The sequence below is a fragment of the Talpa europaea genome, assembly GCF_964194135.1.
Source record: "Talpa europaea genome assembly, chromosome: 11".
Taxonomy (NCBI): domain Eukaryota; kingdom Metazoa; phylum Chordata; class Mammalia; order Eulipotyphla; family Talpidae; genus Talpa; species Talpa europaea.
Window position 1 is genome coordinate 54,125,145 of NC_140078.1, and position 27,694 is coordinate 54,152,838.

A 27,694-nucleotide genomic window follows, 5' to 3' on the forward strand; every position below is an offset into this window, starting at 1 on the left:
CCGCCCGCTGCTCCCCTCAGCAGTGTACCTCGGTCCTTCTGCCTGCTCTGCTCCCCGCTCTGGCTCTGGTGAATTCTCTCACCCTCCAGCACTTCTGACAGTACCCAGTGCTTGTATGTATGTATGTATGAATCAATAAAAATCAATCAATCAATAAATCTTTAAAAAAAAATCTAGTAAGCAGACAAAAAAGATAAACTCATGCTATTTGCAGCAACATGGATGGAGCTGGAAGGGTTCATGCTCAGCGAAATAAGCCAGAAGGAAAAAGAAAAATACTGGATGGTCTCACTCATAGCAGGAATTTAGAAAACCTAAATAAGGGACCAGCAAAAAGACTAATTATAATAAAGTAAAAACCAAAATCAGGCAACTATAAACCAGAGATGCACGATACTACACAGGGGGAGAAGGGAGTAGGATCAAAACGATGGGGGTGGGAATTTTACGGGGACAATAAGCAAGATGAAAATACATACATTGTACAAAAATGAAAAAGATGTAAAAATATATATAAAATAAACATAAAAAAAAAGAATCTAGTAAGCAGAAACCAGTGATGGTGCTAAACATCCTATAAGCCCCGAAACAAATAATAGCTGGTACCAAATATCTATGCTGAGGTTGAGAAACTCCCTTTTAGAGTAAGTACCTCTCCAATATAAAGACAAAGTAATTTCAACCCATTGTAAACTTTAAATAATCAAGCAAAAATATCAATGTGTTTGTAAGATAATTTTTATGTCTATGAAACCCAGTGTATTGTTATACTTTAGTCTTTCACCTATGATACAGTATTTAGGATGTTGTAAAAACTATTTTGAGTGATTTAATAATTACACAAGGACTAAAAGTTATGGGAGAATAGATCAACAAATTGAGTTGTGGACGCAACAGACTATTATATACAGTGAAAGTAAATGAACTATACAGCTACATGCCTCCCCATGGATGACATAAAAAATAATTGTGAGTTTAAAAAAAAGGGCAAGTCACATAGAATACTGCCATACGATTCCATTTATTTGAAATTCAAAGCACAGTTTAGAGATGTATCCATGCATTGTAAAACTATAACAAAAAGCAAAGGATTGCTTAACATAAAATTCAGGGTTGTAGTTAACTTAGTGTGGGGTAGAAAGGACTATGCAATCAAAGATGAGGTTTCTAGAGTGTTCAATATGTAATGATGAATAATGGGTACATGGTTATCACTTTTTTAATTTAATTTTTTAAACATTAACAAGTAAGGAATATATGGATAATAAAGAAATAGTGTTAGCAAGTATAAGTCACTCTTTTAGGATAATAAGAAGGATAATAGTGAATTTTAACTAAATTGGCTAAGGGACCCCCGGATGAGCGTGATCTCAAACTTTTCTTTCCTCTTCACCCCCCACAAATATATAATTGAATATGCCATGGGGATGAACTATTGCCACACACTACACACATATAATATTCAGCAAAAGAATCCAGACATGAGTACATGCTACATGATCCCATTTGTAAAAAGTCCAGCAACACTCAGACATTATTAATACATGAAGTTACAAGTGATTATACCAGAGGAGAGGATTACCAGCAGAAGGCACAAGGGTGCTAACTATGATCTGATCTGTCTCATAGGCTGGGTGCTCATTTCATGGTGAAAATTCATCAGGCAGGACATACAAAGATTTGTATATTTTTCTGTAAGAATGTGATAGCTTGATAAAAGTTAACTAAAAATTTTCTTAATCTGCCCATTCGTAAAGATTATTCCTTGACAAACTTTCCTCACTTGTTAACAAAAAAGCATTCATTATCCCAACGAGATGCCACCTCCTCCTCTAACGCCCTTATTATAATTATAAACTTATAATCACCATAGAGCTTTTGTGTCTGTTTATCAATGTATTGTCACACCACTGAACACATGGACTAGCGCACCCATCATGATTTCCTATCGAGTACCATACTGTAGTAGCTAATAAATAAATATTTATGGGTTTAAGTGACATGTATTGCCCCTTTCAAAGCAAGTCCATACTTCTCTCTGAGTATGTTGGGTTGGTGCTACAGTCCTCTTTATTTTTATTGTCATTTTATTTACATATGTTAAATTCCACCTTTTTTGGTGTAGAGTTCTTAAGTTTTGAAATGCAGTTTCAAGTAACAGCCACCAAAATCAAGATACAGAGCAGATCCACCATCTTTAAGTACTTATTCACCCTTTTAGAGTCAAAATGTCACCTGTCCCTGCTCCCCAGAACCACCTATTTATGTGTCTATCATTTTGTCTTTTTTGGAATTAAATTAACCATATAAAACACAGATCACATGTGTTACTGAGGTATTAGTAGTCCATTCCTCTTCATTCATTTTAGTATTCCACTAAAGCGCAGCTTGTTTATTATTTTACCAGAGAAAGAGTATTTGGGTTATTTCCAGTTTTTTGATGATTGTGAATAAAGCTGTTATACATTTTTAAGATTTCTTTTGGAAAAGGATATTTGCAAATGACTCACCCAAGATAATACAATTACAAACAATTTTTTTTAAAAAATGGTGGTATACACTTAAAAAAAGTTGTCTACTGAAAAAATAGGAGTTGACAATTTTCTCTCATGTTAATGAATTCTAGCTCACAATATTTTCTTTAAAGAGATTTCCAGCTACCTTTTCTATATTTAGTGCATATTACGGGGACAGATTTCAGAAGTATCCAACTAAAGCACTTTTCTGAAGGCTGCTTCTTCCCAGTGACCCCATGGCCACACTCTATAAATATTGTGTATGTCCTGATCTATGTACAGCTCCTCGTAAGTTCTATGCACATAAGTCATTATGCCCCATCAGGCCGCTGCCTTTCATCTGACCTACTGGACTTACCTGTAATGCCCAGAGGGGATGACAAGTGACAGGCCCAGCACTCAAGGGCTCAAAGAACATTTGAGGAAAAGGGCTACTTCAACGATTATGTGGAGGGGTGGCTATAGTTTGCATTTTTTTTTCTGTTGATTTAAACACAAAAAGCATATGTCCAACTCCTTGGGGGCAGAGTGCCCACATCACGAAATTTCCATTAGCTGGCATTTCAGGGTGTCCGTCTGCAGCGCCTAAACCACTGCATTGCCAGAGTTGAAGCCACAGGAAAAGGAAATATCCAAAAACAACACTTTGGAGAGGTATGTGAGCTGCACTGCACCTGCCACCATGACTAAAGAAAGCACATTGGTTCTAAGCTTTTGGACCTCAAAGTGGCATGAAAACTCTTTCTGTTTGCTCTGAGAGTTTTAATATCTCCATGACACTCACTAGAAAAATCATGAAAACCTCACCCTTCAGCACCTTTCAGATGTTAAGTCATGATAATAAATGTAGCTAATTATGAAAGGCAGGCTATGTACTCCTGCACTAAGCATTTTACACGCAGTACTTAGTTTTAAACCTCAATTAACAACTTTTTAACTCAAACACTACCATGACGTCCTTTTTACCAATGAGAGAATGAGGTTTTGGGAGATTATATAATTTGCTAGAAAGTATGCAGAGAAGGAAATCAATCCAAGACACAACATGATATGGTGGGTCCCATGTTCTTAACCCACAGGTTATACCACCACAAAACGCTATTACAAAGTATGTTCATTGATCCAGATACTCAACATTATTATATTATCATACACATTTCAGGAAAGAAATATTACTTAATTATACCCCTCCCTCTAAATGTTCATAACCTAGGGGAGGATAGAGGATTATGAAAACGATGTCTTAAATTTTTTGGTCAAATCCTTTCTAAAATTCATATGAAAATTACAGATTCCATTCAGAAAATTTTTACATAGTCACAGACACTCAAAAATCAATTGAATACTTAGGCCACAATCTAGGAATCCCTGGAATGCTTAAGGAGCTATTTGTTGCAATGGGTTTTAAGACAGAAAAGAAAAAACCCAGTATATCAAAGTTCTGAAGATTGAGAAGAATTCACCAGTAGGAAGGAAGGAGAACCTTTGATGAAGAGGTACATGCTTCAGTGAGCTGCGGGCAGGAAAAGATCTAAAGGAGTGAAGAAGGAGAAGAGGTAACAAGTCAGTGAAATATTCAGGGAAGGGCCCCTTACTTCTAGAAAGGATGTGGTGGGAATGAGGTGTGAGCCCAGGCTTTGCACTCAGAAAGAACTGGATTTAAATCAAGTGCCTCCCTATCATTAGCACCCACTGGGAAATTATTCAACCCTTGATGCTTCAGTTTCCTCACCTATAAAATGGAGATAAAAAGAGCCTGACCCTGTAGCCTGTTGTGAGGTGACCCATGGCTTGCACTTGGCACAAAGTAAGAAATGATGTGGGTACTCAATATAGTGTTGCCATTATTGTTCACTTCATCATCACCACCCCTGTCACCATAGTCTGACGTAATATAGCCTCATAAATGGAACTTCTATATAACAGCACCAGAGCTAAACTGCTTTGGTTCCAGTTTGGGCGAAATTTATAGTCTCAGACATGTGAGATACTAGAGGAGGATCTTTGCCCAAATAAAGCCCCAGTGCAAAAAGCCACCTCTCAAAATACTCTCCTTGTAAACTCACACCCTATTACTTATTCTCATTAATCACATAAAAATGTGAGAAGTATGCTCTAGAGAAGGGGGGAAACAGAAAATATGACAATCATTGGATATTGGTGGATTTGTTTTGTTTTTCAACATCAGTGCTCTTAAGTGAGACTAGAGATTACTATCAAGAGCTTACTAGATGTTACATATTATTGCCATTACCGTGTCCATAACAAGAATCTGAAAAAATAAATTCTCCCAAAGCCTTTCTGCACTCAGTTCATCTATGCCATGGTTTCTAGCATGGTGTTACTACACAAAAAGGGGGAAAGGTACAAAACATTCTACGCAATCCTTCTTAATTGTTGGGTTTTCAGTAATGTTTTATTTTAAATTCTGTATGTCGTCTAGGAGCTAACATAAAAGTAACATACTGGAACCCATCCATGAATGTTTGAGGAAATGTGTGGAGAATATTTTGTTTTGATTCCTCAGCCATGGTAATAGACAGAACATTCATGAAATCCTTGCTCTTAAAAATGTTCCATGGCCAGCCAATATTTGCCAGAGTGATATTATCATACAGTCAGCGCTGGAAAAATTCAGTCATGAGAAACACAACCATTCTCATCTTCCCCAGAAAGCTGGCAAGGATATCTCCTTCTCTCTGCCATCTAAACTGACAACATCTACAAAAATCAAAAGGTACCCTTACTTTAAAGCACACAAATGAAAAAGGAGGGATTCTAATGAGCCTCCCTGAAACCAACAAGCTGTTGCAAATTCACCAAGCTTCCTTATGCTTTAAATTTGTTCTCCTGCAAAAGCACAATACTAAATGAGCTCATTCCATCAAAGATGAATATAAGCAGTAGAAAACTCAATTGTCTAAAACAAGCAGGAGAGGAATTTGTTCATGACTTGGAAACAGCAGGAAAAATTGAGGCTGAGGACAGGATAATGCTGCTGGCACATCATTAAATGTGAATGTGATAGAAAGAGCTAATAGGCTGTAGAGGAGATGGATATGGCAATTTGAAAATACCCATAATCTTACCAGAATCAAAACAAAGATTCGTGTTGGGAAGGGGCTCTCAAATGGCTTTGAGAAAACCCGATAAATTCCTGAGAGACTGACTGAACCAAAACAGTTTGAGGTATCACGAGAAAACTAGAGAAGTGTTGAGTTTCAAAGCAGATCTTTCTCTCCTTCCAAAAGTTGTCATTTGTGAATGAAATTTCTATCAACAGAAAGGATCATACGTGCAAATGTCACTAACATATTCCATCAGCCTACTTCTGTTTTCCTACTTCTGTTTCTATACTTGGTAGTTATTCTTTCCTGTAAGCAACTCATTCTAGGAGTTAAGAATACAATCCCCGGACTCAAATTACATAGATTTACCACTTGCTAATTCTAAGCCTCTGTTTCTCCATTGCAAATGAGTTTAATAACTAAATGAGTTAAGCAAATAAGACATTAATGCTATGCATGGTCTTGGTATCATTTTAGACTTTTTAATCTACAAAGTGTGTCTTTCTTGTCGAAAGACAGGCAGGATGTACTATATCTTTCCAGTGTGACACCAATACTACTTTATGAACGAGCTGAAAACAAATGCTTGTACGGTTTTGGTCATCTCTAACAAATATTTGTTAATCTCCTGGTACGAACCCACAGGTACTATGCTAAAAGGTGGGACCTACAATACAACAGCTATAATAACAAAGACAGAGGCCCTACTCTCAGGCTCACTCCCAGTGTCTTTCTGGAGGGTAACCAATTGTTATGTGAACTTGGGGAACTGCTCCCTCCCAGTCAATGAAGGTAATAACCAAGTCTCTTCTTGGGTCATAATAATCCCTTATTAGGCTTTGTAGATGTGTTAAACACAGAGACTGTGGAATCACCATTTAAAAAATTCCTTGTACATGTATGTGCTTCAAAACTGGCCATGTCCATTACCATAATCTATGGAAGGGTGATAGATATTCACTTAACCAACACCTGCTTTTGAGGTGCTTTATAACTTTGTAACTATTTGTGTGTCCATCAGTTAATTGCACAAATATTTATGGCATATTTATTAACAGTCAAAGAACAGGCTTGACCCTCGCTAAAGATTACTGAGAAAGCATGGTCCTTCTCCAATGTAGAGTCTTACCATTTTAAAGATGAGTTCACAGACATGGTCCAGAAAGCAAAAACAAATGACCCAAATTCACACCATTAAGACAGGTAGGTCTGAAATAAAAGCATGTCTAAAGCCAAATCCAAGCAGGTTCCCTCCTTAGGATTTTACTCTCACCTCTGTCCCCTCAGCCTACACTGCTCTTCCTCAAACACCTGCCAGGCTTACTCCTCAGTAAACTAACTCAGATCCCTGTTAGAAGGAACCTCAGAAGTGAAGTCAAACCTATGAACCTCAAATTAAATAGGAACACTACTCTGACTTCATATTCTTCATAGCATTTACCACTCCTACCAGAATGTAAACTTCAATAGGGATATTCTTGCCAGTTTTATTCACTGTTCTTGCCAGAACAGTAATAGTGTCCGGAACAGAGTAGGTACTAAGTAAATGTATTGAATGGAAGAATACAGTACTTCTTCTACCTAAATACACCCTTCCCCAATGAAACTCCTGCTGAGGATGCTTACAACCCTGAAATTGGGGGGGAAAGGGACACTGAAGACAATCTTTTCCAGTGCCTGCTAAAGTGTCAGATATGCTTAACCAGCAAAATGACTTGGGTTGGTGCACCAACGTGGCATTAAATAGCAACAGGTTACACATGGAGAATATGGAGGAATACAGAGTAAGTGGCATTCTGCTTCAGTGTATGGAGACAGGGTTGGGAGAGGAAGGGGGCAGAGAATGTGGACAACCAGACACAAACCAATCCAAGGTTGAATGTTGGTCACTCTTGTTGGGTCTTCAGATTTCTCAAAGGAATATGAAAATCCTGAATTGGCACTGAAAACTAGTGATTCCACATTTTGGTGAATTCAGGGTTACTTTCGACATTACTGGGGCTACACTAACATCAAACAGTAAGATTAAGGTCAGCAGGTCTTCAGACCAGTAACAATCATTGTTTCCTCCATCATTCCTCAGAAGCCACAGCACTGTCATATGCAGGGACTGAACAACACCTTCTCAAGGTCTTTGCAGTTGACAAATAACAATGAGAAGGTCATGGTTTCTTAATCCTCCCTTTTAGAAACTAAGTGAACTGGGCCTCCCCTGGTGGCGCAGGCAGTTGAGCACTGCACTGTGAAGCTGTGCGCAGCCTCTGCAGCGCCGGTTCGATCCTGGCCGGCCAGTGAGGGTCCCACATGACGCAGCAGACCTCTCCCGTCGCACCAGCTGCTCCCCTCAGCAGTGTATTTCGTCAGTCTGCCTGTTCTGTTCCCCACTTTATCTCTGGTGAATCCTCTCACCCTCCCGCGATTCTGGCCTGCACCCTGGTTCTTATATAAATAAATTAATTAATCTTTAAAAAAAAAAAGGAAAAAAGAAACTGAGTGAACTACTTATTCCAGCTTACTTAGATTTTTGAGTTCTTAATGCAAGACCACAGAAAGTCAACCAATCTTAAGTATAAAACATTTCCTCATAGTGTCTATGAAGATTATAAAAAAAAAAAGCCACAAAGAATTGCAGAACTCTAGATGGTACTAGAATCAAGTAGACTTTAAAATAGGTCAGAAAAAGAGCTGAAATCATTTGAAACCCTTGCCAAGCAAAAAATAAAAATAAAATGATCTGAGGGAGAGAAAGAAGTCATTCTATTTTTATTTTATACCTGATTTCTTCTCAAAAGAACTTAAGGCAATTTATGTAAAAGCACACAACACACCAAGATAAAAACAACAACAGAAAATTAAGATGCACAAGTAAAGGAAATAGGATGAAAGAGAATTCAAGAAAAACAATAGCAGGGAGATTAGTACACAAAATACAAATAGAAGTATTTTATATTTTCTGGAGGTGAATTGTAAATGTTTTTAAGAAGGGGTAGAAAGTCCAATGTCTAGGGCTCCAGCAGTTAGAGTAAAGGAATAAGACCAACTTAAAAAATGTTGGTTCTACTTTAAAGAAAATGGCATTACTTCTTTGAATCCCATGGCTGACATGAGACATATGAGTCCAGTGTTGCCAGGCTGGTTTTTCAATAGATGCAAAAAATTCAAACACACTAGTACAAAATTTCCTCATTTTCCAATGTTGGCAAACTAGCTTTACCTTTGGCTGAAAATTAATTTTAAATGTGTGGGTTAAAGACAACATTGCTTGTGACCATAAAGAGGAAGAAGACATGATCAGTTACATGACTAACTATATCCGTATAAATAAAAACCCAAAGTTGTGTAGAAGTACAGTCATCTGCGGTATCAAAACCAGAGAGACACTTCTCCAAAGAGTCTTCCTAAAGAGGACACAAAAACATTCACAAAACAGGCACCCCACGCAATCAGGATCCATAGGCGTCTAGCTTATAATGACCTTCAACAGCGGGAAAGAGCGTAATATTATGTGAAATTTAGTAAAACTAATAATCTAGGAACAGAGATGGGTGTGGGGCAAATTTCCAGAGACAGAGATTTCTGTTCATTTGGATTATTTCAGGTATAGATTTTACAGTAGATTTTGCTTAACTTTTTAAACCAAAGGTTCTTTTTGATAACTGTAAAATCCCCATGCATTTATTTTGTGTTATTTGACAAATCAAAGCAAAAACTACCTTGGAAAATGATTTTTTGAATATTTCTATCACTCCTCACTGTTACAGATTATGCAAAGAGATGGAATTCATCCTCCAGACTGTCATCCATAAATACCGGTTTTTCACAGTAGCATTTGAAAAGAATTGAGTAGCACCATGTTCAAGGTCAGGTTCCCTGACAAGAACCTGGAGTGTGGTAGTCTATGGGGTTAAATTCAAGGCCATTCTCTTTATTAGCCTGTCCATCTGGCACAGACTGAACTTTGTGATGTTGAAGAAACTGGCATGCCTCCAGCCACACGCCAAGGAAGGATACACAGGTAGAACCAAATATCTCCACAAAAGGAACATTGTTCTATATGTGCATGTGCTCAAGGTCACAAACACAAGGACAGTCAAGTTCTAAGCCACACAGCAATGCTTTATGGAATCCTTGGGATGAGTGACAGGGGTTGGATCAACACTGGGCTCTTGACATACCAAAAACTAGTACAGTTTTACTTCCTTTATCTCATACAAACTCATTCTTTTGTAATGCTTGTTCTGAAAACACAAAAATGCTGAAACATGATTGATACATTAGGGAAAATTTTCAGCAGAACCCAAATGAATTTTGGTTTGTTTGTGCATGACTTTGTAAACAAGACACAAACACCAGGTGAAACACACAAAGCTGCTAAGTACAGCAGTGTAGGGACAGGGTAAATGCATCAATCTCAAACATCTACTGGCCACATCAGTTTATGGTGCGTGTCCTACAGTACAGCCATCCACATCTGTGGTTACCACTTTCCATCCACTGTCAGATAAGTCTCCTTCCATGCTTTACCATAACTGACAATCTGCAATCCTTCTCACACCCACTCACACAAACAAGCAAAGTGCCCATTTTATTGTATTTATATATTGTTTAGCCATTTAATAAATGCAAAACTGTCCACTATTTTTACTGGGTTCTTATCCAGTAAAGTTTTTAACTATGTCACTAATGAAGTTTTTGAGTATGGTGCCACTAATCCTATTTTTTCTAGAGACTGTGGTATTTACCTCAGACCTTGCATTGCCTGGTGATTTTTTAGAAATGCTAGGATTCCATACAAAATGTTATTTGAAAAATTAAGTTGGCTATAAGGTAAGTTGTGTGAAGTCTAAAATTTGTCATGAAAGTGAAGGCAGAAGCTAGGAAATGGGTATAGGTAGGTAGTTAGGGAGAGTGTACCCCAAGTCCCAAGTCCATTTATCAACCTGACTGAAAAACAATCTCAGCCCCCTACTCCAGTTCAATTAAAAATGGAATGTTCACAATACCAACATAATAGCACAATAGCGTGGACCAAAGCTGGTTTCAGAAAAGTAATCTAGGTAAAGTGGGAAAACTCAGTGGGCCTCAGTAGCCTAGGAGACCCCCACAGGCCCAGCCAATCAGCAACAGAGCATCACAGAGAAACCTGATGACTAAACCCCCACTCCTTTATACACTGTAACTATGTAAGCACCTACTTCTCGCCACCTCTGTGACTACCCAATAGGGACCCCCCCCTCCACTCAGAGAGTTCTCCTCTTCTTCCTACCTACCTACCAAGTAATCACTTGCTTTTCTGTGACTTTTGTCTCATTGTTGAATTCTTTCCTCACCAAAGATAAGAACTGAGGAAGAGCCCAACAGGCGTCTTCGGACTCAAGGCCTGCTCCCACAAAAACCCCAATTCGAAAGTACTATCTTCTGAAAACATATCTGTTCACTTTGGAAAAATTACAGGAAGCCAAAAAAATGCACAGAAAATAAAAATCACTCATCATCTTAACTTACATACACATTGGTATTTTTCCTTTCAGTCTTTTTTTCTTTGTACTGTAAGGCGACTATTTTTCCTGACTTTTTATCTTAACTTGGCTTTAAAACTGACACACACTTCTAAATCAAATATGTTTACTTTCAAAAAATAATGTTGCCAAATTGACTTAATCTTTCAATATTAATGAGCACATGCTACCCTATCACAGTCCACCACTATGCTCTGTAACATACTAAATCAGGAAAGACTATGCTCAACCACCAAGAGAATCTCTGGAAATTTCCAAATTTGGCATAGTTGCATCATTTCTTGCCCTTAAGATTAATTACTATTTTCATTCTAGTTCTAAGATTTGTTAAAAATATAAATTATATAAATAGCCCATTTGGAAAAGAAAATGCACTTGTATTATTAGTCTCCTGTAAATTACAGCTTCAAGAATTACATTCTGCCCTTTTATCTGTCACCTTTTCAAATATTGTATCACCAAAATTAACTACACAAAACAAAGCTCTATTTGAACATTTCTAAGTAGTAAATACACAGATTAAAATGTCATGAAGACTGCCTACTAATTTTCCCTCTTTATTTCTTCCAGGAGAGTTATTTTAAGATTTGAATTTTTTGTGAATATTGCCTTAAGAGTTTAGTAAACTATGTAGAAGATAGAGCTACAGGTATATGTAAACACACATATATATTATGCACATATACTGTGCATAGATGTACATATAGTGCACTCAAATGTATATATTCTTGAAATTTCTACCCTACAAAATATAAAATATATCTGGCATTCTGTATCTAAGTTAAATTACCTAAGTAGCAACGAGCAAGTAGGAGTACAAAGGCATGTGGGGTTGCAGTCTCTCCCATCCTCTGATGAGATAGTGAAAAGCACTAAGAGAGCAACAGGACAAAACAAAAAGAGGCAAATTAACCAATACACATAATAATCTTCTCTGAAGTCACTGATAATTGATTCCACTCTGCTCTTAAAAAAAAAAAAAAAACACTTAGCTAAGTCATTACTCAGAGGGAGAGATGGCTGGAAAAGGTGACAGGGTCACATTGTCAGGTACCAATCTATACTGCATTTTACCTCTTTCTCTCTCATTGCAAAAGGCAATGGTTTTATTATTTTAACCATTACTGGGTGGTAGTTAATTAAGCTTTTAGATGACATTCCTGTCCCTTTCAAAGTGCTTCTGTGTGTGATAGGAGGGAATCAGTATTCCAGCTTATCCCAGGGAATAACGTTCTCAAACCCATAGAAGCATTCCTAGAAAGGCAGTGTTTGAAAAGGGGTGAAAGAGTACCCCATAACTGTTCTACATACACAAGTCTCACAGCATGGACTACATATCCTTGCAAGGGTGTGTAGGGAGGGACTGGAAGAAAGGAGGTCTGAACTCGCCAACAGCAAGGAGGCATCTCTGCAGTCCTCGTGTTTTATGTCACATTCTACTCCATAATATACCCTTGCTTGTATGAGCAGGAGAAAATCCCTAAATGATGGCTCTGATGGAGTACTGAGACTTTTCCAACCCTATCCCAAATATTCAAAAACTACTGATGGTCCAGAAAGATCAGTCTCCCACTTTTTGTAGCCTTTGGCCCTGGGCTTCAGACCTCGAGGAGCACAAATATTTCTAGGTTATCTAGACAACACTAAAGACATGAAGCTTTATGTTTAAAAGTCCTAATGTGAATATTTTCATTTCTTAAGAAGTCAACTGAAATTTCCTTACTCATTTTTATACATCAGTCTTTCTTGAAGTAGGGATGCATTTAAAGCAGATCAATTTTCTCCTTTGTGGGAGATCAATAAACCAAAATCTTGAAACGAATACCATCGAGCCTACACAGAGATTGACTGCCACTTGGAAAAGCGCTCACGTCACAATCCATTGCTGTGCAGAACAGAGGGGAAGGAGAGAACAGTATATCCAACCCATGGCTGGCAGAGGGTGCAATTGGGCTCTTCCAGACCCTCAGACCAGTTTCCTCTGAACCCTCTTCCATTTAGAGAGCTACTCAGACAGTGCTATTCATCAGTGTTCTACAAAGATACAAAAAGATGAAATCCTTGACTGTGCTGGACTAAACACCATTAGACAAAAAGCAGCCACAAAATAAAAACTGCCTTTTAAAAGTAGCTATGGTTAAACATTAAATAATCACATGATTTGCTCCCCTATACTGTAAATAATGAAAAGGAGCTTTTAGTCAGTGGGAAAAAGCAGTTTTCATAATTTCATCAGCAATTACTATAAAGCTCAATTGTAAGAACTTAGGGAATCTTCACTTTTCCTGACCTCAAGAACTAACATTTTGAAGCAGGGACTTATTTTAATTCTGAATGTTCTCCAGGGCCCCTTCAAAAGAAAAAAAAAATGAACTTCACATTGACTGATGCATGACATTGTTTTAGTTCAAAAAAAAAAAAAAAAGTGCAGGTTGAAACCATTATTACATGTCATAAAGCATCAGTAATGGCCACTCAGCAAAATCTAAACCATTTTTAAGGTCATAAACAAGCACATAAAGTGTGCTGCACTAATTTGTTGGAAACATCCTCCTTAAAAGAAAGGGTGACAAAGGGCTATGGCTCAGTCACATTGCTCTGCACGTACCAACCACAGAACATACATATGACCTTTGCCATTCCCCTTGCAAATTCTTTCAGCACTTGGACATTTGACTTTAAAAATTAGGGGGAGGTGAGACAAAGCTATAAAAATCTAGGAACACTAGAATATGCTGGGAAATGATAAATGTCTTTCTTACAGAAGAAATGCAGGCACTATTAATTTACAGAATTCAGTTCAAAAGGCAACTTGTCGAATCTCCATTATCACTGATGTTTTAAACCCAGAAAAGCAAAATCAGACTTACCCTGGGAAGCCATCCTATAGGCTGACTCAGAAAAGTAGCCTGTTGACAAGCCAGAAAACAGCTTCAAACCAATACTCCACAAACTCGCTGTGTTTAATCCTCCATTCCACCTACTAACCCCTGCTACTACGTATGCATCTGGCTTTTGCTAAAGAACTTCTGCAAATGTACAGTGGATGAGTAATCATTTAGACTTCGTAAAACATGCCAAAGCCATCACCAATAACAGTCAGTTTCACTGACTCATCACATTTTCAAGTGCTTTTATTTTAATTTGTAAAGTGAAATTAGTGTTTTAGCTGGTATAAATCCCTGCCACTAAAGCAGGGACATATTGCCCAACAGGCATTCAGCTGCCTGTGTGTGTAGACTTTTTCTGAGTCTTTGTCAGCAATCAGTAATGTTGAGCATAGCCTGGATGACAACTGTTTTTTAAATGACCACTATTTCCTAAAAATAACAAGAACAAACCAAAAAAAAAAAAAAAAAAACCCTCCAGTTAATTCTGTTCTTGCCTCTCTTTCACTGAAAAAAGGCAATTGTTTTACTGTAATAATAATGAGACATTGAATGTAAAAGAAGCATAAATTAATCTTACTGTATCTCCAAACAATTTCCTCTCAGGGGTAATCACTGTTGAGTCTATAATATATCACTTCAGAAATTTCTATGTACCTATTATACATGTTACCCCCACCACTCTCTCATCCTCACCCCTCTACATATACATGAACTCACATCGCAAAACTCTTGAAGGGGTTCAAATTGGTAGTGAATGGTGCTAGGATTTTGGTGGTGGGTGTGAAGTGGTATACACATTTGTCAAGTTGTGAAGCTACACTGAAACTTAGAGTATTATAAGCCAATGGCACATCAACAAAATTAAAAAATGAAAAGTATAGAAAGTTTCCCAATATTTACCAGGAAAAAAAAAGCTCTTGGGGACTGATGGGTCAGAATTTTTCAGATTTTATAAAGATGACAATGTACATACACAGTAAAATATCTCCCTGAGATCAGGACACAGCTTGTAATCAAGTGCATTAATGTTTCTGCCAGGAAACATATGAATATTCAACTAAGTTGGATAATAAAGACTATAAATAGCCTCCTGTCATTTCAGGTCAGGTAATTCTACCAAAAGAGGTATTTTAAAATTCTCAATATTCAGGGACTCCCAGAGATAAAGCTTTGAAGACTTTACCTTTATTACAAATGTCTATGACAGGATTTTGAAAATATGCAACAATAACATTAGTCACACCACAAATAGTTCAGTATAAGATGTCCCACATTAGAGATAAACATTTTAAAGGATATGGCTTTTAAGTATTTGAGATAAACTGACACTATAAAAATAGTCCACACTGAGATATACTTCTATATAATATTAGTATTATATATACTGGGCGTTCTGTCTGGAGACCCTACTAGGTAGACAGTAGTGCAAAAAAAAGCCAGGGTGCTTGTTGTCATGGATCCTTAGTCCATTGCTAGAGACTGGGGGAAGGCAGCTGAACTGGTAATAAATAGATAAACAACTCTAAGTACAGTATATAAAGAAATATGAAGGTGATGAATTGGCCAGTAAGATTGAAATAAAGAGGAAATTATATTTATAGGCTTGTTAAGGAAAGGCTTGTCTAGAAAGTTAATTCTGAAGGAAAGATCACATTGAGAGGATTAAAAACCCCATATGAAAATGGAACACTTTGCACAAGGTTCAACAACGAAGATGCCCATAAATGTTCATAACAGGGCCAGGATTTCTACTTCTCTTGGCTCCCCCTAGTCTGGATCTCTCCCCTGGGGGGAAGAAAGGAGATAAGAAAAGGTATTTATATTGATCCTCTATGGTTTTCTCCTTGGTGGGAAGTCTGTCAGCCACCATCTGTCTACAACCTCAAGCCAGAAGTGGCCAGTCCAGCCCACCTGAATGTCTCATCCATAGATAATGAAATGATAGTTATTGTTTTCAATCACTATGTTTTGGTATCAGTTGTTATGCAGCAATAGTAAGCAAGTGTTCACAAGAATGAGGAGCACCCAAAAATCTCAGACACTGTTGGTGGAAGTGTAAATTGGGGCAACTGCTTTGGGAGACAAGCAATACACACAGTACCATCCATACAGCTGCATTTCTGGCTCTTGACAATTCCCACAATACAACCCCCCTTATCTGCCAAATTAGCAATGCCCCCTCCACCATTAACCTGCACAATCCACAGAGTATTATTCTTAAAGCTCACTTTTCACCATGCCATTCTGTTGCTCAAAAAATCCTCTACACAAACACACACACACACATATATATATATTTATAGATGTATATAAAAGTATATAAACTTAATAAACATTTGCTGATTGATTAGTTGTAGGATTCAAATCTGAGGAGTTTTACTAACCTGGCACTGAGGGAGAGAAGGTGGAAAGCAAATAAACTAGGCATTCAGATTTACAAAGTGGCTCCTTGAAATGCCCTCCAAAAAAATGAAGGCTTTGCCAGAAAGCATGCATGTTGTGAAATACATATGTGGAAATACATCTCAAGGACCCAGACAAGTTACCTATTGCTATCTATTCAAATAGAGATTGCAAAAGAGATTGAGTGCAAAGATGATGGTGACAACCAACATCACATAGCACAGCAAAGAAGGCAATTCTAAAAGGTTTCCATTGCACAGCAGTAGCAGAGAAACAATTTAGTCCACCATGGAAAAGAAAGAGGAAGAGGAAGATGAAACAACCCTTAATTGTCTCTAGAATTTTTGCTAATGTCATACTCTCAGATCATTATCTAGAACAATATAATTAATGGTGGTAATAATGGGGGGGAGGTATAATAATTGTAACAACTGCCATTTATTCTATGCTTGCTCGTGAGCAGATATTATGCTGAGTCTTAAGATACTTACATCTTTATCAGCAGTGCTACAACCAATATTTATACTAGGCACTGTGCTATCTACTTTACAAGCATCATCTCATTCACACTCACAGCCACCTTGCAAGATTATATATTATTATCTCCATTTTATGGAGGAAGAAAATAAGGGATGGACATGTCAGCTAACTTGCCTAAGGCTTGAACCATGAATTCTTGAAGGGTCTAAAGGTAAAGTAAGATTAAGCAAACAGCAAAAATCAATGAGAAAAAGAAGTAAACACCTCATAAGAATATTTGAAACGTGGAAAGAAAACCAAAGAGATGCACTAAAAGCCAGTTTATGACAATCTAAGAACCGAGATTCATGAAATCATAAACAATGGGATGAATACAAAAAAGAGCAACAGGAGGATTCTCAACGGACAAATTTAAGCTCCATTTTGTGTACTCTAAAAGGGAGGGTCATTCATTCATTCATTCCTCAAATATATATTGAGCACTTACTCTGTGCCAGACACTGAGATGCTAAAAATACAGCAGTGAAACAAACAAACAGGGCCTCCCTGGTGGCACAGGTGGTTGAGCGCAGCACTGTGAAGCTGTCCGCAGCCTCTGCAGCACAGGTTCAATCCCGGGCGGCCAGCGAGAATCCCACATAGCCAAGCAGACCTCTCCTGTCTCATCCGCTGTTCCCCTCAGCAGTATATTTCGTCAGTCTGCCTATTTTGTTCCCCGCTCTGTCTCTGATGAATCCTCTCACCCTCCCGCACATCTGGCTTGTACCCCAGTTCTTGTATAAATAAATAAAATCTTAAAAAAACAAACAAACAAAAACAAAAAATCCTCACTTCTATGGAATGTCAGGGTAGGGAAGGGATGGATAATAAACTAAAGGTAGGAGCAGATTAATTTTATAACAGATCATGTATTTAGTAATAATAAAATTCATTATATATAAACACAATGGTAATTTTATATTAAACCATTTATAAAATGCAATCTATATATTTATCTTCTATGTTCATATATCTGTAGCTGCTAAATTTATGTACACTTGGGTCACAAGAATTTCACTTCATGTATTCTAGATTAGTTAACATTATCTACTTGACGGCCTCCCCAGTGGTGCAGCGGTTGAGCGCTGGGCTGGAAGCTGCCCACAGCCTCTGCAGCGCTGTTTCGATCGCCGGCTGCTGGTGAGGGTCCCACATGGCACACAGACCACTGCTGTCTCACTCGCTGCTCCCCGCATCAGTGTACTTCATCAGTCTGCCTGTTCTGCTCCCCACTCTGGCTCTGGGGAATTCTCTCACCCTCCCCCACTTCTGACTGTACCCAGTGCTTGTATAAATAAATAAATAAATAAATCTTTTTTTTTTTTAATGTAACTTCAAAACCAAACCGACATATTATCCCTCTAAGAAGAAAACAGGTTGTCCTTTCAGTTCTTTCATTAAAATAGCTCCAGATTAATGAGGGAGTCTACCTAATCGTTGTAAATCATCCATCATCTTAAAAAACAACCTTTGAAACCATATAAACATAATCCTGAAATCTTTAGTCATTCACAAAGCTTCCTGAAGTCTGGAAGAGTTAATGATTTTCCTCAAAGTCCAACTAAACCTGCATTCCAGGGAAAAACATGCTTGAGGCTGAACATGGAATCAATACTGACTGATTTACTCATTAGCTGGCACCCATGCAAGTAATCCTAGCTTTGGGCCAATTGTAAATAAAGGCAAAGTTATTCTTGACCATATTTCTAATGAATTTTTCCAGAGGTAGAACTCAAGACTGTCCCGGTATTTCAAGCTTCTATCACATCATATGGTAGAAGGACTAAATATTACTGAGTTACAGAATGAAACTGTTAATGTCTCATTTCTTCCAGGCTGCCGACGTCACCGATTTCGGGTACACTTTTGTGAGAAATGAGAGGTCATCAAGGTGACTGGGTCACTCACTTGTAGCCTTGCTCTTCTGTCCATCTTGTGCATTACCTGTTTGTTGACTCAGCAGTTCACTGATGTGAAGATACACAAGATTTTTAAAATGAAGCCAATGAATAAAACTAACGGTAAAAGACAAGTTCGGAATCACATCTCAGAAATCATATTTGCTAATTCAGTGAAAATGTTTAAGACATGACCACACTGGCCCTGGGGCCAATTCCTTCCTCCTGACTGACTGCTCCCTCTGTGAGTGTGCATTTCCCTCCCTCTGATCCTGTGCCTGGCTGTGAGGTGTTGGGGCCAATGAAATGTTAAGTGACATGTGTCACTTCCCAGGAGCAGGTCTAAGAGTCAGTGTGTGGCTCTTCTCAAGACAAACTTCATCCACATATATGACACTGAATAAAATAGTCTTAAAATTAGAAAATGATGTACCTACTCAAGGTTTTTTTCTGCTATATCTTCTTGATATATTTAGATTCAAATATTCTTTAATAAAATACATATGTATTTCCCCAAGCTTTAAAGTCTTAAATACAAATGTAAGAATATCAGTCATTAGAGATTTAAAAGTTAATAGATATGTGAGGGGATGATGGGGAGCAACTAACTAGGAATTAAAAAAACCTTTCTTGGTATATTCTTTTGTTTGCCAACTGGGTGCATACACTGAGAGCAAGGCAATTAACCTTACCTAAGGTCAGCTTCCTCACCCCAAAATTGAAGGGATCAGACCAGATAATCCTCAAGGTCCCTCATTCTGGTCTTTTCAGAGTCTTACACTTGCCCATATAATATTGCTGCAGCATTCACACAGAAAAGGGGAACAGAAGAGCAACTGCTTGCAACCTATCACATGATACAGAGTAGAAGGAAACAAGCTTGACATGTACATTTAATCAACTTTCGATTATCAATGCAGATATTTCAGCTCTGCAGACAGTCCCCAGCAACTGAATTATCACTGATCACAGGGTTCCAGCAGCAGCCTGGTGAACGTATCCGGAGCTCCCATACAAAGCAGAATGGTCAGTTTGTCAGATAAAATCTTTTGTGGGGCCTCCCCGGTGGCGCAGCAGTTGAGCGCTGGGTTGCAATGCTGCCTGCAGCCTCTGCAGCGCCGGTTTGATCCCCGGCTGTTCCCCAGCCACGGGAGGAGGGTCCCACATGGTGTGCAGACCCCTCCTGCTGCCCGCTGCTCCCCTCAGCAGTGTACTTCGGTCCTTCTGCCTGCTCTGCCCCCCACTCTGGCTCGGTGAATTCTCTCACCCTACCGCGCTTCTGACTCTACCCAGTGCTTGTATAAATAAATAAAAAAATCTTTAAATATATATATATAAAAAAAAATCTTTTGTGGATTTTTAACTCTAGGCTCATCAGAACCACTAACTTCCTTCTTTACTCCAGATAATCACAAAATTCCAGGTTTTCCTAAGTCTTATTCACTTGACCAAAAAAATGCAGTATATATTAGCACATATCCATTCTTATTTCATGGTCCTTTGAACAAATCCATCAGATTAGATGTCTTACCTACTTGCTTTTGCAATGTACACCCAGAATGTAATTTTATTAATGGGACCCAGTACTAATCTGGGTCAAATCCAGAGAAAGAACCACACAGTAGTTTGCAGGGAGAAAATTTAATCTAAGGAATGATTAACTAGAGTGGAAGGTTAGCTAATAAGATGCAAAATAGAAACCTAAAGAATATAGGAATGGGCCTCCCCGGAGGCGCAGCGGATTGAGCTCAACGCTGTAAAGCTGTCTGCAGCCTTTGCAGAGCAGGTTCGATTCCCGGCCAGCCAGGGAGATTCCCACATGACGTGGCAAACCTCTTCTGTCTCGCCTGCTGCTCCCCTCAGCAGTAATTTCATTCTGCCTGCCTGATCTGCTCCCCGCTCTTTCTCTGGTGAATCCTCTCAACCTCCCATGCCTCTGACCTGTACCCCAGCTCTTGCATAAATAAATAAATCTTTAAAAAAAAAAAGAATATAGGAATGGCAGATATAAGGAGCAACCACCAGTCCCAGGCTGACATTCATGTCCCAAGAGAGAACCAACTCCCCAGGACTAAGGTTGAGGTCTTATATGGCTCACTTCATGGCAAGGGATTCACTGCAGTGATACACCTGTGGAACTCACTAGAATCCATTCTGTTAGGTCCCAGAGAAAGCTATTCACAGAGAGATATGTCACTAGAGGCAAACTGAACATCAGGGGAAATTACTATTTACCATGTGCAGCTCTGGCCCACCACGTAGTATAGGATCCTAGCACTGGAGAAATGCCTACACAAAAGGGCCTGGATGATGACAGAGCCACTAGCCTGCAGGAAACAAACAATGGGAATGTCTCCTATACTGCAGGAAGGAAGTGCCAGAGAAGTCACGAATACTGGAGAAGCCAGGTAAACACACACACCAGATGGAAGACAGAAAACTCCTTTCTCCTGAATCCTCCCACAATGTCTCTCCAGCGCCCTCTCCTGACGAAGTTTAACATCATTCCAGCTGACAAAGGGGAACCTTTGCAGTTCAGATCCATTTTCACAGAGCAGGCAATAGAGGGTGAATTTGGACCTGAACAGCAACAAATCGATAACCAGCATAGACTCTACAGCAAGCAACTGTAGTAAATTCTAGTAGTCCAACACTTTGCATACATGTCACAGACAGTAACATATTCTTGGTGAGCACTACCCTGGTTGCAGATGACAAAACTGATTTAGAGGGAGGAAAATCCTATTGTTAAGAGGCAAATATATCTGATAACAGCACAAATAATAGAACTACATCTGAGTCAGGTGCAGTGCTCTAATACCTCCTGGGATGCACTTAAATTATTTTTCATCTACTATAGTCTGAGTTTGTACCAAATCATTTTTTAGATGGGCCTCAGCCTGGCACAGACATCAATAATCCCAGTCTTCTGAAAAAAGATGACAGACTTTGAAAATCTCTTACTGTGCCACAAATAATGTTGCTCATATTTTGACCTTTGCTTAGTCATTTACATGGATATGGTCAGTGTTTCGTATCAGGTTCATTTCAAGACTGTGTATGTTCAGAGTGTATCCATCACTGCCTTTTGTCCTAGCTCTGGGCACTGCGCTAACCAAAATGCAGGCTAGAGGGCATATCTTAAACCAGAAAAAAAAATCACTCCCCACTACTCAGGAGGCTCAAGCAAGCATAATGAAGGGGTCAGGCAGTGTTGCAATGAATTCCAACAGGAAAGATCCAATATAAAGAAGCAAACACTTGCAATAACTCACTTTCATGCAGATCATAAAAGGTCAGCTTGTTAAAGAACATCAGAACTAAGGAAAGACCATAATGCTAAAAGAAACAAAATAATTATCATTCATATTGCCAGAAGGAAAAACAAAAAAGTCTAAAAGATTAAGGTTCAAACCCCAACTGTCCACTGTATGTACAACTAACTTTGAGTGTAAGGACACCAAAAAGCTGACAGACAAAACAAGGATGGAAATAAAGACACCTTGTGAAATCCAACCCAAAGGACTCAGTAACCTAGGGTGAAACCTGAATTCCAGTTGAGGCAAAAAATATCCTTGGGGAAAGATATAAAACAGAAAATAAGGAAATCACATTGAAAAGTAAACAAGGATTTGGTGTTTGTGTGTGGGCGGGTAGGGTGGGGGTAAATTCAAAATCTGGAAAATCACTTAGTCATCGTTGCACAGCACTGTCCAAAGAGGAAGAGCAGAGGGAAAGACACACAAATTCCCTCTGTGCTGCCCTGGTGCATCTTCAGTTGTTCTGTCTTTGCGGGACTTAATTTTTCAGTTTGATTTGTTTGCTTTGGTTAGATGTGGCCTTTTTCCTTTCACAGGTTTGATCTGTGAAGGTAAGTATCTCTTTTTTCACTTTATCTCCCCAGGATTTATTCCAGAGCTTGGAACAGAACAAACCACTCAAGAAATATTTGCTAGGTAATTAATAAATTCAGGAAGGGAGTTATTTATTTGGTTATATACCTACTGTCACATGTTGCCAGCACATTCTAAACCAAGGGCCAGTAAATTTCTTAAGTCAGAGCCCAAACAGTCAGTAGTTTTGGTTGGATGGGTCACACCTGGTCTCTATTTCATGCTTCTTATTTTGTTTTTGTTTTTTAACCTTAAATACTTGAAAACAACTTTTAATTGTAAAAACCAGTCTTAGTTCTATGACCATACATGAACAGGTGGCAGAATAGATGCAGACTGTGTTGTGCAATCCCTACTGTACACTGCCAAATATAAATTCAGAATATAAGAGCAAAATATTAAGCATGCACACACAAAATGAAGAATATCTGGTTTATAGTTTTGTTTTCAATTGTAGATTTCCCCCTATTATACGTGGAGAATTCAGGATCATATATTAGCCACGATGGCTACCTACCTATGATTTGTTTCTTTTTTTTTTTTTTAATGAGAGTCCAATTTGATTCTGTTGAAGGAAAAGAAATAAATTCAAGAGACCTAAACAATAAAATGTGACATAAGCAAGTTGAAGACCACAACAGAGAGACCACCGTGAATCCGAGTGCATGCCTTCTGCCGTCTCTCTGATTTCCCATACATACTTACCAATTAGATTTTAAGTTTCAGCAACCTCATTAGTTTTTCAGACTTTATGACTCAAGCTTAGGGGGTGGGGGAGAGGGCAGTGACCCACAAAACAAAGACTTCAATGTCTCCAGAAGCTGAGAAAATTCCGGCATTGTCAGGGCAGATACTATTTATAACCCATTTAATGTGTATGCTCCTGAATGCATTTTCTATGGAGGCTCTCCGACCTACACTGTTGAATTCCTGACTTTAGTGATGGTGAATAAGTCAAGCAGCTACGCTGATGATTAAAAGGGAAAAAAATGAACCCCTTCTATTATTATTTTATAACATTCGGCATCATATGACAAAATATCAAGGTTCCTGTTTTTGACTCACCTTTGACAAGAAAGTGCCTCATTGCTATGAGTTTTGAACTAAAGTACTGGAAAAATGTGGGGTTGGAAAATATCCTACAACTAGGTTGAAAAAAAAATGGTGGAAAACCCCATTTAACATTTTTCCAGAAACACACACACAGAAGAATAAATGCTAAGCAATTTCATTGCGTATTCATGAGCTATAATTATATACATATTCTATCTCTATGTTTACACTTTTTTCTTAGTGCACCAGGACAGGGTTCTCGCCGAAGGTACCTTGACATTCTGCTGCCCAAAATGCATGGTGCTGGGCAGTCCAGCATGGCAACAAAACTTCTGCAGTGATTGATTACAATGGACTCTGCAAGCACTGCACATTACCTCCATCCCATTCATGGATCACAACCAAATTAATTTTCTCCTGTACCAATTCTATCACATCCCCTGGGTTTACAAAGAAGTTTTACCAGGCCATCAGAACCCAAAAGACACTGAACATTTTCGTCCTGGAGCAAACTTAAAATAGACTTTAAAAATAAAACAATGAGAATAAATTTTTAGTTCTGCAAAGCTCTGGGTTTCTAGAAATGCGTTTTACACCTGAAAAAATAAATCCCACTCTGGCTTTTATTGCTACATTTAAACTGCAAGTTACTAAGAAACTAATTTAGAAAATCCAAGGTTTTAATTCATATCTGACCTCATATATTTCAGAATAAACAGTTATGTCAGAGTGTAAATCGGACAAAGCTCCATATACATCCCTGGTAAAGATTCTCCGTTAAACAGCATTCCCAGTAGAAATATAAAGTGAGTCGCAGATATAAATTTATATTTTCTAGGAGCCATGCTAAAAAGAAAGCCAAAAGGTAACAGGAAAATTAATTTTATTATCTTATTTAGTACAATGTACCCCAAATATGATTTCAATATAAATAAACATTAAAAATGATAATCAAGATATTTTACTTTTCTCATACTAAAAATTAACTCTGGTATACATTTACACTTACATTAAAATGTCAGTGACTTTAAAGTTCCGATTAGTATGGACTTTTATTCCCATCCTATCCTCAACTCAACCACCAGAATTACTTTTCTTAAACTATTACATCTCAAAATTAGGCCTAGCCACGTTTCAAGTGCTTAATAGCCACATGTGGCTAGGACCACCATCTTGGACAGCATCACTCTAGAGACCTCTCTTATGTTTCTTTGAGTTTGTTCTTCCAACTCAGAAAGTTCTAGAGGTAACGACAAGGCTATCATCAGGAGAAGATATTCTGAGAGGCATTTCAACTTCTTGAACAAGTTAACACTTGGGCTTCACAGTCTGGCACAGCCACACTTCAGGCCATCTGTTAAAATGGAACGATGCCCGCCCAGAAGAAGTTACCAGCTTCTAGAAACAGACATGCAACTACAGCAAGAAGATTCTCCTAGCTTAAGCAGTTCCAAATTTTGAACTTCTGAACTTCATTTCTCCCAGGTGCTGCATCTGGACATTTAGCAGGGCTTAAATTAGTGCCTTTTTTGAGATACTGTCTTTGAAAGAGGGGAGAAAAGAAGATTGAACCTTCTTTAGGACAGGCCTTTGAGGAAGAAGGTTACAGAGATGCGAGCCAACACTGGAGAGACACAGCGCCCTTTACATGGCATTAAAGAGAAAATAGATTGTGACTTTAAAATTCCGATTAGTATGGACTTTTATTCCCATCCTACCCTCAACTCAACCACCAGAGTTACTTTTCTTAAACTATTACAATATTTTGAAATATGTGTATTTTTTTTTTCTTGTTGAAGGTGTATCTATTTGCTAGTATTAAGGAAGGGTAGGGCTGGTGGCTGCTGCTTTACACACTTTCAGTCCCTTTTTGTCCCTACATATGTGCTCCTTGTAAGAAATTTTAAAATTGACTTTAATGTATTTAAAGAAAATTAACCTGTTAATACCCACAGATGCACACTTTGCTTCCTTGTGAGTAATCACCTTACTCACTTCATTTCTTCATGACTTTAAATTTACCTTTCACCCCCAAACCCTCCAAATATTTGTGAAAACATTCATAAAAAAATTCATAAATATTGGGTTTAAATCAGTATCTTTCATCCAAACAATTAAATACCTAGTGAGAATACATCAGTCAGAAATTCAAACTCTACTTCACTCATGTATTCACTCAACCAATATTTATTTAGTAACTGTGTCATACCTGACATAATACACATTCTACTTAGATGCTGGGGAAATGGAAACACACATTTTCTCCCTAAGGGAGTTTAAAATGTTGATGGGTTGGGCCTCCCTGGTGGCATAAGGGATTAAGCACAGCACTCCTCTGCAGGAGGAGTTCCATCCCTGGCCAGCCAGGGAGCTATCCACTGGCACAGCAGACCACTCCTGTCTCGCCCACTGCTCCCCTCAGCAGTGTATTTCAGTCAGTCTGCCTGTTCTATTCCCCACTCTTGTCTCTGGTGAATACTCTCACCCCCCCCACACACACACACACCTCTGGACAGTACCCCAGTTCTTGTATGCATAAATAAATCTTTAAAAAAAGTGTGGATGGGTTAAGCATTAACAGTAAGGATTGTAGGAAGTAAAGCATATATATAAAACATATAAGAATTTACATCCAGGAACACTGTAGCAAAGATCTGATGATACATATACAGGAGTCAGGTGGAAAAACTAAGAGAGGAGAGGAAGTCACAGACAAAGGGGCAAATGAAGTGGAAACCAGAATGAAAGCAAGGGAATGAACAGGAAACCCTCATGAAAAAAAGGAAAAAAAGTTGAGTGTGGCTGGATGACAAAAAAGAGTAGCTGATGATGGGAGGAGAAACAGAGACGAAAGCGGTGGCACCCTAGAGTCCCCTGAGTTGTGTGCACTTTGTCTTAGTGATGAGAAGCCATCTCGTGGTCTAGTATTTGAACAGCTGAGAGGACAGCAGATTAGACCCAGAGCATAAATTGACCCAGAAAAAAAGTACCTGCATTTTGATTACCAAAATTTCAAAGTAGGCAGAACACCACCAAGTTTTATTCTAACAATAATATCAAAAATATCCACGGAAGGTGAGGTGTGCTTGTCCCCTAAGTATAACTTTATATTCCCTTGTCCCCTAAGTATAACTTTATACAACTTTATATTCTGGGATTCTCCCAGAATAAAATACACTGTACAATCTTGAATTCACACCCCTGGAAATAACTTTATGTAAGGAGGACCTATTGTACCCATAACACAGCAACTTGTATGTTTAATTCAGTTAAACAAGTAGTATGTTTAATTCAGTATATTTGTAAATATATGTACACTAAATAAGGAACATTAGAAGGAATAAGATTTTTTAATTTTTCATTTTAATCTGCTTTTTTTTCAGGCATACCAAAAATGAAATATAATAAATATGCCCATTTATATATCACAGAGTTTAAGAAATAAAACATTTATTAAAATATAACCTGGTGGATTTCTAGAAGCATTTTGTACATCTTCAGGAGTTTAGTATCCCTACGGCTATATTACAAGCATCAGCAATTCTGCTTAACATGCATCGCTGAATTTTCCTGAAACTTCTCTGATAGTTCTATAAGCAAACAAAAGGAAAAATATCTTCGTTTTCCTTATCCTTTCATATTTCTGTGGCAACTGCCTCAATACTTGCAGCACACTGATAATGTAAGAATAGCTGCCTTTTTTATTTCATGTAACAGCCATACATACATATTTGGCAAATATGGCCAAATACCATCACCACCATTACTACCATCATCATAGTCACTATATCACCAAAGAATGAGCCTTAATATGTGTCAGGGCTATATTAAGCACTTTACTTGCCCTAGCGCAAACAATGCTCATAATACTCTTTAATTAGATATTGTTATGTCCACTTTACAGATAAAGTAACTAACTCAGAATTTGAATCAA

The 27,694-nt window shown here is 38.2% G+C and overlaps 1 protein-coding gene across 6 annotated transcripts in view; it reads right to left on the bottom strand.

The window, feature by feature from the left end:
* Nucleotides 1-27,694, bottom strand: part of MITF (melanocyte inducing transcription factor) — a gene marked incomplete at both ends in the record, with an annotated part of 210,293 nt that overhangs the window by 110,395 nt on the left and 72,204 nt on the right. The window contains one exon of one of the 6 annotated variants that reach the window (XM_084246950.1): nt 13,974-14,067. The exons of the other annotated variants lie outside the window; for them this stretch is intronic. Within the exon in view, the coding sequence (XP_084103076.1) occupies nt 13,974-13,986 (13 nt within the window). Of the gene's footprint in view, nt 1-13,973; nt 14,068-27,694 lie in introns of those variants that run through there. 6 annotated transcript variants of the gene reach the window in all.